General features: G+C 37.9%; 1 protein-coding gene across 1 annotated transcript in view; it reads left to right on the plus strand.

The window, feature by feature from the left end:
• The window catches only part of LOC101855385 (cysteine-rich motor neuron 1 protein), a gene marked incomplete in the record, with an annotated part of 138411 nt that extends 131871 nt beyond the window's left edge, over window positions 1–6540 (plus strand). The window contains 6 exon segments of the mRNA XM_035969385.1: window positions 116–349; window positions 773–982; window positions 1577–1792; window positions 3147–3335; window positions 4077–4139; window positions 4708–6540. Coding sequence (XP_035825278.1) covers window positions 116–349; window positions 773–982; window positions 1577–1792; window positions 3147–3335; window positions 4077–4139; window positions 4708–5081 — 1286 coding nt within the window.
• Between the last annotated feature and the right edge of the window lie 8392 nt (window positions 6541–14932).

The raw sequence follows: 14932 nt of genomic DNA on the forward strand, positions 1-14932 counted from the left end.
CTCCCCCTCCTCTTCCTCCTCCTCCTCCTCCTCCTCCTCCTCCCTATCCACAGTATATTTTGTTGTAATCATTATCATCATTATTATTACTGACAGATTTGTCCCTAATTCTCAGAGTTGCCAGTACTAGACCTGATTAGCCCCAGCAAGTCGGAGATTCTCAAATCTGATGGGAAATCATGCATGTCTCGGCATGGTGCTCGCCACATCAATGGCGAATCGTGGAATGATGGATGCCGCATCTGCTACTGTCACAATGGTGTTGAAATGTGCTCCCTGATTTCCTGTCCAGCCCCTCACTGCCCAAATCCTGTGTTCAGAGTGGGCGACTGCTGCCCTTCTTGTCCAGGTAAGTTGATATTAGCGTGAGTGTTTTTCTCTTTTTTTATTGTTATTATTATTTTTTTTCTTATTCAATGGTTTTTCTCTGAGTTTTGGGGGGGTTTTTTAACTTCTATTTGAAAACACTACAGACACAAACACAGATTTCAGAACTGACAAGAAATAGATACAAATTAAACAAAAATATGCATGTCTGTGCTAGAATATTCACATACAATGAGATCTGATAATGCTAGTTTTCTTCTTTATTTGTTTAGATTTTTCAGCTTTTCAAGATTTGTTGGCTTTCACTCTAGTTCAGCCTCTTGTGTTCACATCTAAATTTTGAAAGGAAAATGATAAAAATAGATGACCAAATCCAAATTAACGTACACATGTGTGCCAAAAACCCATAGCCTAACAAATGAGAAACTGTCCACTTCACTTCCAGGCCTGACCATACTATCTCCAAATGGAGAGAAGGAAATGTGCCAGTCTTCTCTTGGTCACTACTACGCAGAAGGAGAGACATGGAAACTGGACGAGTGCACTCACTGCGTGTGCCACGGTGGGTCCATCCTGTGTGAGACGCCCTCCTGTCCTCCAGTCCTCTGCCATCATCCTGTCAAACTGGAGAGCGAATGTTGTGCTGTGTGCAAAGGTGAGACCACAGCTTTGGGTTCATAGATCCACATATTTTGTTACATATATATGGGAAATCTGTTTTGTCTCGGGTCTTTTGCTCATTCCTAGTTGTAAATACACAGATTGTAAATCAGGAAAGCGTTGTTAGACAAATTCTCTTTGATTAGGATTTATGCGTTTGTGTGTTTTGATACAGATGTGTTATTTTCCATCGTCTCTACAGACATCATTTTGTTTTACGTCTCCGAGCTCAATAACATGTTAATATCCATATGCAGTTATACTAGTTTCCTGCATCTTAGGCAGGCGTTTTACAGGCAGTTGGCAAAGAAATAATTTTTCTTTTTCATGCCCTGCTCAGAAAGGGAAAAGTGTAAATTCATTTAGCCCTAGACATAGCAATGCAAGTCAATACATGTAATGTAGCTAAATTTTTATTGAGTATTTATAGACGGTACATTTCGACAATGTGAGGACGTTTGCTTCACTGACAATTTCCTCAAGCTTGTGTGAGATGATGCACTTGAATATAATTCTCTCTTACCTTTGATAAATGTGTTTTGTCCCCTTTGCTTCCTTCCTTCCCCATGTATGTGTGGATGACCCATAGGCGAAGACCTCAGCCTCCTTCCCAGCTCCGCCTTCCGCCAGCACTGCCGGTCCAGCACTGGGATGCTGTACAAGCATGGGGAATCCTGGCAGTCAACGCCGTGCCAGAGCTGTGTTTGCCAAGACGGACAGATCCACTGCTACAACCAGATGTGCCCTCTAGTCACCTGCAAGAAGACATTCCTCCGCAAGGGACAGTGCTGCCCCACTTGTGCTGGTACGAGGTTTTGTTTGTACCGATGCTCTCCTGTCTTCAATTAACACTTTGAGCCCTTGCCACCGGTACACCGGCGAGCGAGACCCCATCCCCAACCCGACCCACTTGGACAAAACGTGTGCGGAAAACGATGTTTACTAAACAAGATGTTATTGATCATTATGCAGATCTGTCTGAATTAGATGCTGGTAATGACAAGGACTACCCCGAGTGTGATATGGAATGTGATTCTGACCATCATGTAAATGTTAGTGAAATATCCCTCAGGAGCTCAGGATGAGGGGCATGGTAGCCTCAGGGGACAGGACTGAAAGGGTTAATTGTCAGTATGATAAAGGATTGAAAATGGGGGCAGTTGAGTCCCCTGGAAGTATACATGAGACAAAGAATAGTTAACTGACCAAATAGCTGTCAAGTAGCACAGAAAATGTTTCAGTGAATTCTCAGGCGAGGGATGAAGCAACAGTGTATGTTCACAGGTTGCTAAAATGGCATCCTGTCAAATAACCAGTCGCAAATTTCAGTTGCCCTCTTTTCTTTTCAATTTTTGACAATGACAATGATAATCTTTATTTATCTCAGAGGGAGAAACTTGTCTTGGTCGTTTACTATGGCAGTAGATGATACAAAAGTTAGGTGCACTCAGGCAACATCTCACGTGCTGAAACAACCGGCCCCCTTAAAACATTCTCTCTCTCTCACTCACTCTCTCTCTGTTTCATTTGTAGCACTGTGTGTTCAGTAACCTCACTGCAGTTGGTACGAATTAATTTCTATGTCTGTCTGTTCTTGCTTTTTTGGAAATGTATCATTTTTACTGCAGGTCAATAATTGAAATTCAGATGTCAGTGGATGTTTGAGTCAAGGAAAAGTAGAACTGGTGTGGGTTGATCCTTCTTTCCTATCAAACATCTGTCATCATTATCTCTCCTCTTTTCTGTAGTATCACCTCTATTCTTCTGCACTAGTATGACCTACATGTTCCGTAAAACTCTTACTAAAACTAATCTAGAACAAAGGGACTAGAGATTTTGTTTTTTTCCACCCATTTCCTTGTTTGTTCTTGTCATTGCAGTTTGCTGTTTCTGTAAAGATTTAATGACCATCATTGTGTCAGTTCTTGAGGAGCCTTTATGTGTTTGTGACAAGTCCGAAATATGATTTTATTCAGGTGCGGAAATCACTACAGGTATTAGATAACATTACAACAATGCAATGTTGCTTAAAAGTTTCTTCTGTTCATCCCATAAGACTGCATTGAATGGACCCCTTACCTGTTGACAAAAGCTTTAAAGAGAGATGTATCCCACTTCACTGAAGTATAACCAGTCTTCTGTCACTTTCTATCTCCCAGAAATGGACAAACCCAAAGTCTGCACCTCCAACGGCATAATGTTTGATGAGGGAGAGAAATGGGAAGGAGATAACTGCACTCAGTGCGTGTGTCTTGACGGCAAGACAGAGTGCTTCCCCTTGACATGCCCATCCCTTCATTGTACCGTTCTCGTTAGAAGGAAGGGTGGATGCTGCCCAGAATGTTACGGTGAGTACTATGTTGTATCTTCAAAATGGTAAAATATGCCTTTCAATATCAACAATAGTTGAATGACATAGCCTTGACGTTTGTTTTCGGTGGGTTTTTTTTTTATAAAACTGAGAAAGCTTTTTCTATTCAAACATTCAAACTGTTCAGTTCAGCCAGAAATTATTGGCAGTAATAATGTGCTCTTAATATGATAACGGTTCTTTAGCACTTTTCGATACAACCCCATTTCTTATTTTCACAATTTCTATTCGCGTAAAAAGGGCCCTGTACCTGTGCCTCTAAAAAAGTGTAATTTTGCCGCTGTTGACAAACAACATTTATGTTTCTTTTTTTAGCTTTACAAGCTACACTAGTAATATGTAGGGCGTCACAGTATTCGTGGGTTGCGAGCCTCAGGTCCGGTGTTGTGTCCTTGGAAAGGGCACTTCACACAAATTTTCCTCACTTCACCTAGGTGTAAATGGGTACCCAGCTATACACAGCGAAAGAGCTTGTCAGTATGTTAGTGTTTCAGCGCCTGTAAAATGGCAGCTTGCACTGTATGCTTCCCAGGAAGTTAAGATTGTTTCAGAACGCTGTCAGGTTTACTGGGGTAATAATATAGATTGTAGAGCGCACTGTTTAATGGGAATTTGCGCTATACAAATGCTATCTATATTATTATTATTATGATTATTATTATTATTTTTATCATTTGTTAATAAATGTAGCTGACATCTTTGTCAACTTTTCCCACAGATTTGTCCAAGCTTACTTCTCACAGTTCTGACTCGAGAGGTTCTGGACACATCAATATCACAGGTACGGAAACTCCTGCTTCTTGAAATGCACCGTGACTTGTGGGTTGTTAATTATTACTCAATTTCCAGGGAAGAGCAGGGCCGGGGGTTTCAAATTCTAGTGGTCTCATTTGAGGTTTTAAACATTTTTAATAAGGAGCACTCACATAAACAAAAGTAAGAATGATCCACTGGATGCTGCTATACTGGCTACTATTGCATTGTGACTGAAACATAAAGGCACTATAGGCCCTATATGAATTATTAGGCGTTTTTTTTTGGGGGGGGAGGGACGACGAAGCATCTTCCTTTACACCACAATTGCACCCTGTTGTATGCTGTGGTGAATAGGAAAGTCAACCATGTTTGGTAATTCAAATGTCAGCTAAAGTTATTTCTGTTTTTAAATAATTAATGAGATCAATTTTTAGAGAAATTTTTTTGGGGGTTAAAACTCAATGTACTGATTATATGTTACTGTTGTATTGTAAAGCGCTCAGAGCCTATGTACTTTAATTGAGGTTGTGCGCTATGTAAATGCCATAATATATATTATTATTATTATGAATTCGTTTTTACTTTGTGCATAGGATCCCCCCTTGACGAATCTCAGGAGGAGGAGGCAAACATCATTGGGTACACAGTGATGGGAGTTCTTCTGGTGATTTTAGTAGTTGCTGTTGTGATCCTCGTCTTCTGCTTAATGAGAAGAAACCAAAAGTCCAAGTTCAAAATGAGGCCGAAATCAATTATCTTGGAGCTTCAGGGCCAGATGCCCTTCCTCCCAGACAGCCAACCAAAGACAGTTAAAACAGACAAACAATATTTAGAAAAATTTTGCTCCGGCATTGCTTCTGAAAAAGGAAAAGGCGACCGGGCCAGCAATCCATACACTGAGATGGTTTTTGTGGACCAAAACAAAGAAACCATGGCAAATGGACATTTTCTGGCAATGAAAACGTGAGCTCATGCCCAGGCCAAAGTATACTGAATGAATCTGAGCGGAAGCCCAAATGTGTTTTGTGCCGGAGGCTTGAGGACAGACAAAGTTTCAGAGCCAACATGGCCTAGTGTTCTGTTGAACCCTGTCACAGCCTGGCAAGGAGTTTTACATTCCGTTCCATGCATCATCTCACGCACAGTTTCCCATTGCTGTCACATCACTTCACCCTCGGCTCTGTTAAAACATGTAACTGGCTTTTGTGACTGAAGTTCACAGTTCAGCACTGTTCAGAATTGTGTTTTTAAGAATGGCAAATGTCTCTTAAACTGTTATCTGACAGGATTATTCCAAATTCTTCCGAAACACGTTGCTCATGTCTGGCAGAATGCTTTGAGGAACATTTTTTTATGTCACCTAACAGGCAGCGATATATGAAAGCTCAAGAAATTCCTTAACAGATAACAGCTCACTAAATCTGGAGATAGCAGGCAAATCTTTTTCCAACAACCTTCTTAAACAATCCATGCTTATTTTACTGTAGAAACTACCTGCTAATGCCAAATATTTTTTAATCACTTTATGAGAGAAACCAAAAAAATCCTCACCTGATTTTTCTGTATGTACAAACATATCATTTCTCATTTCTTGAAGCAACGCTTGTCATGAATTTACTTGTGACGGGGAATTTTGGCACAGGGTTGTAGGCTTCTATAAGCATGAGAATCACTTAATTTCTTTGACTCATAATTACTACTGATCATTTTCTCATCAATCAAAATTATTGCTCATGAGATGCAAAAGCATTGCTACTTTATACATCAGCCATCACTTTTGTCAAATATATTATACATCTATGTATATGTACATGAAGTTTACCTTGTGAGGGTTTTGTTTCATGCATCGTTTAAGGACCTTCATCAATGCTATTGTTTTTCAATTCACTGTGCTTATCATTTTATAACAGTTGGTAAAGTTATACCAATAAGTTCATCCACATCCATGTAAGGTGTGCACATGATATGACCTGTCCAAGTCAGAAGTTGTGCAGTGACGATTTTTCTCCGTGAGATTTTGACTTGTAAAGGGGTGATGACATGGCAGTTGGACATGTTGACTGTGACAGTCACATCATGTGCGCACTCTTTACCCGCATCCTGAAACCAGTCTCATAAACTCGCTTAATTCCTCATCTTCTTCAGCCAGTCAATGTTGTCTAGTTTTAAGGCCATTTATTCACCTGTTGTAACAGCATTATTGTAAGTTGTACCAGATCAAAAGCCTAGAATGTTATCTGTAGGAGATAAATACCATGACCAAGATGTCTTTATTGATGTATGTACCATTTTTGTATGATTCTCCTTTTTGTAAACCTATGTTATATCTTGACAGATCAACGTGTTTGTTATACCAAAGATAGTACATAACAAGATGGGCCACTTCTCTCTTTGAGCCAATTAAAAAAGTGTCCTCAAAATTTGGTGGCGCCCTCTTCACAAAAGCGCACTCTTTGCGAACAGAGTTACCCTACTTGAGTTTTACAAAATCAAAGTGAAACTAGCATGTTTTGGGATAAATTTCGGAAGAACGCTTTTTAAAAATGGTTACGCTGACAAAAAAACCTCTTCCAGAGGAAAGGGTGATTGTTTTCTTCGTTTAATTTGACTTTAGAATGAAAGGCGAGAGGTCATTAAAATTTAAAAAACCTAAAACTCCGCACTGAACGTACCCGAACTGCTGATGAACAGCAGTCAATCTGCGCACGCAAGGAGGTGCTATTCCTATTCTTCTTCTGGAAAAACGAAAGAGAGCTTCAAAACAGACTGCAGCGCCATCTGAAGCAAAGAGCATACTTCCTGCGGACACTTTTTTGGCTGAGTGGCCCATCTTGTTATTTACTATCTTTGGTTATACCTTTCACATGTAAGAGAAAAGAAAACTGTTACTATTCAGAGCCTGGAGGGCCTATGCTGATTTGCTACATTGACAGAGGAGTCCACTTATGAACTCTTGATAAATGAATATACCCCCCAAAAATACAGAACCTCTAGTATCTTTTTTTAAACATTATTTTCTCCGCATGGTTGTCATAAAACTTGCGTTGTTCTTTTTGTATCCAGACATATTTGCATGCAGTCTGAGTCAAACAGACAGCACTAACTCATTGGCATAAAACATGGGAAGAGTTACAAAAGGCACAAAATTCTATTCAGAAAGTTGATTGTAAGCGGACTCCATTGTTGATGAATATCAAGAATTCCAATCAAGGCCATTGTGGTCTAGCATATAAATAACTTTTTTTTGATGAATCGAGTTGATCATACCAGGATTTTTTGCCATTCCTGTGAGGTGATACGCAGATTTTAGTAGCACCTGCTTCACCAATGAAGGTGTTGCAGCCAGTATTTAGTCCCCATGCCCTACCTTTCAAGGCTGTATGAATTAAAAAGAGATATGGACCGTGCACAGTATCTGGGGTGGAAAACTTTATGTAGCAAAATTGTGTGAGACTTGACAGAATTTTCAACGGCTCACTTTAGTCATACTCTGATTGCCTGCTCATACGTAGGATGTGTTTAAATGTTTGCTGATTTTTAATGTGCATGTGTTTGTGAAGAATATCCCATGTGGGATTTTAGGGCAACTGCTTAAATTGAAATAGCTATAGCTTCTTTCGTTTCAAAGAAAAGTACATGATGATTTCAGTCAGATCTTTGGCTTGTTTTGTCCTCTTATTCCTGCTTAGTGAACTGTTTTAGACACTAATCTCAGGATTTTCGCACTTGCTGCAGGCTTTGTGTTTATAAATCTATCAAACATTGGTTCTGTGGAAATTTCTTTTAATAACTGAAAAGTCTGAAAAACATCAGTGTGTGAATTGTCAGCAAGCTCTTAAAATTGACTAAAGCCAAGGAAGCAACATTTTTCAGGAGAGAGAAAAAACTATTTAATTCTTTTCACAGTTGTCACACCTTTGTCCTCAGTGTTGGGGACACTACAGTCGGAACATGTCTATCTCTGTGCCCCCCCCCCCCCCCACCCCCATCATCAGGATCCATCCCAGAGTCTGTCTGCTTACAGTCTCCTTCATAATCTGGTTGGAGATCCGCCGGACTGGTCCTATGAATTATTTTGTCTTGCATTTTTCAACATTCATAATTTGAATTTTGACCAAAAAATTCCTTGAGCAAATGCTACCAATATCATAGATTGACAAACTGCAATTTTTTAAAACTTCAAAGTCTTCTGTGAAGAATACAATTTTAGATTTGTTCAGTCTCTAGTAGATGCTTTGTAGATCCATTTTGTACAGGGAGTCAGATCATAGAAACTGCACATGCAGCGACCTTTTGCAGCTGGAAGAATAAATACACTATCTTCATCACATTGAGGAGTACAATTAATGTTGCCTCGCACTCGCTATACAAAATTTTTCGGCTCTGTTTGCTCTGTATAAGTATTTCAGCAACAAAATTGTGCAAAACGAATATAGATTTTATGGTGGAGATGTGGCTTCAGAGTGTGAAAAGATTTTCTTTTTACTCTGTTTTTGCTCTGTGGATTGGGGGAGGGGGGGGTTAGGGACAGTAGTACAGAAGACCTATAGCCTACTGCTTTGGGACTTTACATTTCACCCATCCTAGTAATGGACCATCTCGGGGGGAGGGGAGGGGGGGGGGGAGAATAAATATAATGAAACTTAAAAGTTGACTTAAATATTTCACTTCAATGCCATTCTTCATTGTGTATTTTGTCTGTAATTTTTTTTAAATCGTTATTGTCATTATTATCTTGGGGGTGGGGGGGGGGGGGGCGCTTACAGTTACTGTACTGTTTAGAGTTTATTACTATTATTATTGTTATTATTTTCCTTATTATTAATTTTTATTTTTTTTTCCTATCATTATCATCATTATCATTATTATTATCTTATATTTTGTAATTGTCAGTGTTATAGATACTATTGTTTAGTTTGATTGTTTAAATTTTGTTTGATTCATCTTTGTTTTTTAGGGGGGTTTTTATTATGCGAATGCTTATTGACCCCTTTTGTCCCAACTGTCTCATATTTTCACCTGGCTGTGCACCTTCAGGTAGGTGGCGCCACGGCCTGCCCAGTTTGCCAGTTACCACAGTCAGATAACAAGTCCCTCTCATTGTATTTATTCATGCTTTGCTTTATCTCCAGGTGTTTCTATTTCCTTCTTACATGTCATGTCATGTCATGTCAGAAAAAATCACACTTATTTGGGGCAACTGCAGACAAAAAAAAAAGGGTGGTATTTGATGTTTTTGCCATTTTATACGTACGTATGATATTGTCGTTATTGTTGTTGCTGTTGTTTCTTGTTTTTGCGGAAGAATGTGTAAGATATGTTGTTGTTTGTTGTTGTTTTTTTTTAACCAAGCTGCTTTACTTTCAAAGAAAAATTCCTGTTCTGGCGTGATGATTAGAAGCGATCTGTTCTAGAAGACTGAATATTTCAATTTGATTTGATACCATTTAAAGTGTAGATCTATTAACATCGATATAGTTACATCAACATTCATTATTAATTCAAATGGCATCATTTTTAAGAAAATTGTTTACATGTGTACAGACATTTATTTATCATTTTGTACGGCTATATATATATTATATATATATATATGGCATTATGAAAAAAATTCAATGGTATCTTCACAATGAGGAAAATGGTCAGGCATTTCTTTTTGCAGTGTTTTATGCTTAGTTTTAGTGTTTGATTGATCAGGTTTTGGGACGTTATTTACTGATTAAATATTCATTCAATGTAATGCAAGTCACATATCATGAACAAATTTATTGTACTGTAATTTTCAGATAATTTACATTTTTTTAAACCATGATCTTCTTCTTTAGTCTTTCAACTTTAACTCAGTGTACCACAAATATAGAGTGGGAAGTATAAACACAACTTATGTATGAGATTTATTTTTTTATGCTACATTTCCCTCACTGAATTCTGTCCTTGTTCTCTCTTTTTACGTGACGGGGACAGGGAGCTGGATTGTCATATTACAGCTTTAAGTTTAAGAATTTGGAAAGATTTTAATAATAATTGGGGGGGGGGGGGGGGTAGGCGGTGGTCGAGGAAGTCCATGAAATCTTTTGGAGCACTCGTACATTTTTTCCTTGATTTGGGGGCTTTAAAGGTGAGCAGCGAAGATTTTCTTCAGTTTGTGTCTAAAAGTTTTAAAATAATAATATGTTGGTAGTAATGTTTATGGGTGTTTCAGTTTCACCATCATTTTCTGCACTTAAGGAAGACGACAATCTTTCTAGTACTGGTAACATTTTTCTACCTTACAATAGGCCTATGCTTCACACAAGATGAGAAAAGTTCAACTTCAAATCATACTTTTAAGATTAATTATGGAAATATCAAAGTGAATCCCTCTGGAGGGGACGTAATTCATTCGGATGATATGAAACAGTTTTATGAGTTTGTGAAGGATTTTTGTCAACATTTTCTTGTTCGTTTTTAGAAAGCTAGTTCCCATGTGATCACATGTAGCAGGTGCACAGACTCTTGCTATGAACAGTGAAAGGCTTTATGTCTAAATGTTGGTTTTGTGGGAGGGGGGGGGGGGGATTGTTTCTGTTTATCAGTTAAAAGTAAAAAACAATGATGTGTTGAACCTGTGTAATGAAAAAAAAGCTGAGTGACATGTTGTACTCACTGGTTTTGTAGATGGATCCAATGCTGCCAGTGAAGAGTAGCCACTACTTCTACTCGTTACCCACTACTTTTACCTTTCAGCTGCTATTTCTACCTGTTAATGCTAGTGTTGAGCTTTTCCTTCACCCACCACTCAGGAACCATTGATTGTACCGTCGCTACAGTTTAGCAAACATGGGGTGTTTACAAACTGTATTTTGTAACCGTCAAATTTTTAAGGGAAAGATACCAAGACTTGGTATGCAGATGAGAGACTTCACCATTTTGTATGCAGACAACAAAATCTGGGAGGTGTTTCGACTCCAACAATCAGTGCATACTTTATTTTTAACCCTACAGAGAGTATTTAACAGGGAATGGAAGTTTTAGCATTTCAAGGGTCAGCATTTGTTTATATTACTAGTCTGTAGACATTCTTTATTGTTAATTAATTCTTCAGTCTGTCACTTCTTATGAAATAGCTGTGAAGTTTCAGACAAAAACGTGATTTGCAATGGAGGTATTCGCTTCATGTATATGTTCGATAATCATGTTTATCAAAAGGGATATTCAAAATGTATTTCATGAACAGCTTCTTCACAATGTCCATTGTGTGATGAATGTGTCAGTGATGAATGATGAGGTCGACTGGACCACTCCAGCATCATCTGAACACCATACAGAAGAGCACAACAACGAGGGATCATGCAACTGAATCTCATAAATTGTTGGCATTTTTTGTGGCATCTTTTTCATGCATTTTCGTCTTTCCTAAACTCACTCCTGTTGCAACATGGCTTCATGGGGATGTCATTACTCTCATTTGTGCTTGTGTGTGTGTATGCACAACTTTCTAGTGACTATACCTTTCTGTGCATGCATATCTAAACTCAACTCAGTGCTCAAGCTGAAATCTTTGTATTTTTATTTGTGACAACTCACAACCACAGAAGCTTTTCTCTCCAGGTCCTTTCTTCAATTTCTTCAAGCAGGACTGGCTTTTCTCTCAAGGATAGAAGCATGGAACTTCTTCATTTGCACTAATACTTATAGAAAAAACAACACTTTCTGAATCCATTTCTCAAGCTTTCCTTCGTCAGTTTCTTAGATTGTATAAGATAGGTTTTCTTAAAATAAGGAAGGTAAACAGAAGTGTGCGCAAGTCAATTTAGACACAGGCCTATGAGTTTAGGAGTTTTGGCAAAATTCTAGTTCTGTTCTTCCAACTTGCAAATCTTTGATGTATTTTCGATTCTGTCATTGGCAAGTTATTTGATGTGTTTCGTTCTCATTTAATGGCACATTTCTGCACCAACAATGAGAGTCGTCCTAAAGATTCTGAAGCTACATCTTTTTTGTTCGTCAACTTTCACTCAATGCACTCTCGTAAAAACAAAAAGAAATATTTGTTATTTGTGACAGTCTCTTGATTTAAAAGTTTGGATGTCCATCACTACATGTCCATGAAGTCACAGGAAGGTAAAACATTATGGGACAACCTTGGATAATGTGATCTCCAACCTGAAATTGAGTTTCAACTAATGTTTATTCGGCAATGTTGCAATGGTGATGTTACAGAGTTTCAGATCAAAAGCTTTCATAAACTGTATGACCAGGCATGAATGAATGAATGATGATCAATGTTGTACATACACGATGTACAGGTGTGTGTGATGGGTGCTTGGTGTCCTTACACTTGTACATATTATAATGAACATTGTACCTGCATTGCTTGTGGACTATTGAACAAACACGATAAACTGATTTTGAAAAAAAAAAGATTCATTTGTTGGTTTGGCATTTAATAGATGATGACTATTTTCTTCTTCTTCTTCCTTGTCTGCTTCTTCTTCTTCTTCCTCTTCTTCTCATTCTCCTCCCTTTCTTCTTATTCTTCATCTGCTTCTTCTTCTTCTTCTTCGTCTGCTTTTCTTCCTTCTCTCATTCTTCTTCTTCCTCTTCTTCTTCGTCTCCTCTTTCTCATTCTCCTCCCCTTCTTCTTCTTCTTCTTCTCGGAAGAGAAAAAAAATGGTTTCATTTTTAACAAATGTACATAAATTATGTATTTTATTCTTGCTTTTTTCAACATATAGAATTCGAATATATATATAGAAAATATACCTTGAGCCAATACCACAGAAAAAGAAATAAACCGCAATGTATAGACATTTCAATATTTAGGGCTTAAAACATACATTTCAACAGCTGCTGACAATATCCTGTTTTCAAAAGTACTCTTAATTCTTAAAACTGACTTTTTCTTCAGTTAAAAGCAAGGATCACTTTATAACTTACCTTGCGGCTGAGGTGCTGGGCAAATACGTTCAGTCAAACCTGCCCAGATGGCCACCTGTATTAGACAACTACCTGTAGAAATGGACACTTTTCACCTCTTTTTGGTTGTTGCTTTAAACAAGTGCCATTATTTTTTGTTTAAAGCAACAACTTGTTTAAAGCTTGTTTTCTCCTGTTCAACACAACGGCTGCTATATATTTCATCAGTCAACAGCACAAAAAGCCTGTCCAAAATAGCCACACAAATCTGTTGTCACCCGACACGTCGCCATATTATTATAATTTATCTGCCAACACCGTGGACGTTGTCAGTTGATCAGTCAGTTACACCCACACCCACACACACGCAGAGGCTTAAAAATAGCAATCATCACAGACTTTCCATTCAAATAATGAAATCACATAAATCGTTTAATTATGAACAAAGCATTTATTGAATAGAACAACACTGAACAGTGGATATTCACTAGAAAAGCAATGAAACTTCAAAAGCATCAATAAGTGCACAGATATATAACTACAATGTACTTCTCTTTTAGTTTTCGTAAGATTTTACGGCGCTGGCAACTGCATAAGGCCATATGGTCCGTTCTTGGACCAGTGCTCTTTACACTATATATACAGCCCTTAGCAAGCATTTTACAAAATCATGGATTGAATTATCATTTTTATGCCGATGATTCCCAAATGTATGTTAATGGCACCATTCATGATCTACCAAACATGATTTCCATCACTAAACAATGTTTTTATGAAATCAAAAAGTGGATGACAGTAAACAAATTGAAACTAAATGAAGAAAAGACAGACATCATTCTTATAAAAAATCCACGATTAAATAAAGATCTGGAAAGTGTCAACTTTGATTTATATGGGCATATGACATCTAGTAAAGAAGTTGTCAGGAATCTCGGTGTATATATTGACCACCACTTATCAATGGGCTCGTTTCTAGGATCTCTGTCCAAATCCCTTTATTTTCAGCTGAGAAGGATAGGCCTAGTTCGAAAGTACTTAAACGAAGAGACCACAAAAACACTGGTAACATCTCTTATCCTATCTAGATTAGACTATTGTAACTCACTCCTAGCAGGTCTGAAAAACAAATATTTGAATCGTTTACAAGTAATTCAAAACAATGCCGCTACACTGATAACAAGATCTAAAAAACGAGACCATGTCACTCCATTATTAAAAGAACTGCATTGGCTCCTTGTAAAAGAACGAATAATATTTAAAATCTGCGTCATGTGTTTCAAATGTGTAAATAAAACTGCTCCTTTTTATCTACAAGAACTTATCAGTATATATAAACCAGGGAGAAACCTAAGATCATCAAACGATAACACCCTACTTGTGACACCTGTAAAATCATACAAATCATATGGAGAGAGATCTTTCTCATATCTTGGTCCATTTATGTGGAACAGATTACCCATGAAACTAAGACAAATAAGAACACTTGATAGCTTCAAAAGACATCTTAAACATTTTCTGTTCCTACAGGCCTATCCTTCATAAGCTTTTAACGTTATCTTTCATTATATTTGTTCTGTTCCTATGTCTGGATGAAAATAGTCTGTGTGTGTGTGTGTGTGTGTGTGTGTGTGTGTGTATGTGTGTGTGTGTGTGTGTGTGTGTATGTGTGTGAGTGTGCATTAATGTATATTGCTTGAGAAGAAAGGAAATAGTAAGAAAGGTTTTTGAAAAATGGGTATTCCAATGTAAAGCGCATTGAGCTACTTTTTTTTGGAAATAGGCTATATAAATGTTATATATATTATTATTATTATTATTATATGAGCGCCAAGGGGTGGATGAGCAGGGCTCTCAGACTTCTGCGGATCGCGAATTTCCGGGGTTCGCGGTTCGGAGAAAGTCCGGGGCTGAGATCAGCGG

Source organism: Aplysia californica, unplaced genomic scaffold (assembly GCF_000002075.1).
Source record: "Aplysia californica isolate F4 #8 unplaced genomic scaffold, AplCal3.0 scaffold00007, whole genome shotgun sequence".
Lineage (NCBI taxonomy): Eukaryota > Metazoa > Mollusca > Gastropoda > Aplysiida > Aplysiidae > Aplysia > Aplysia californica.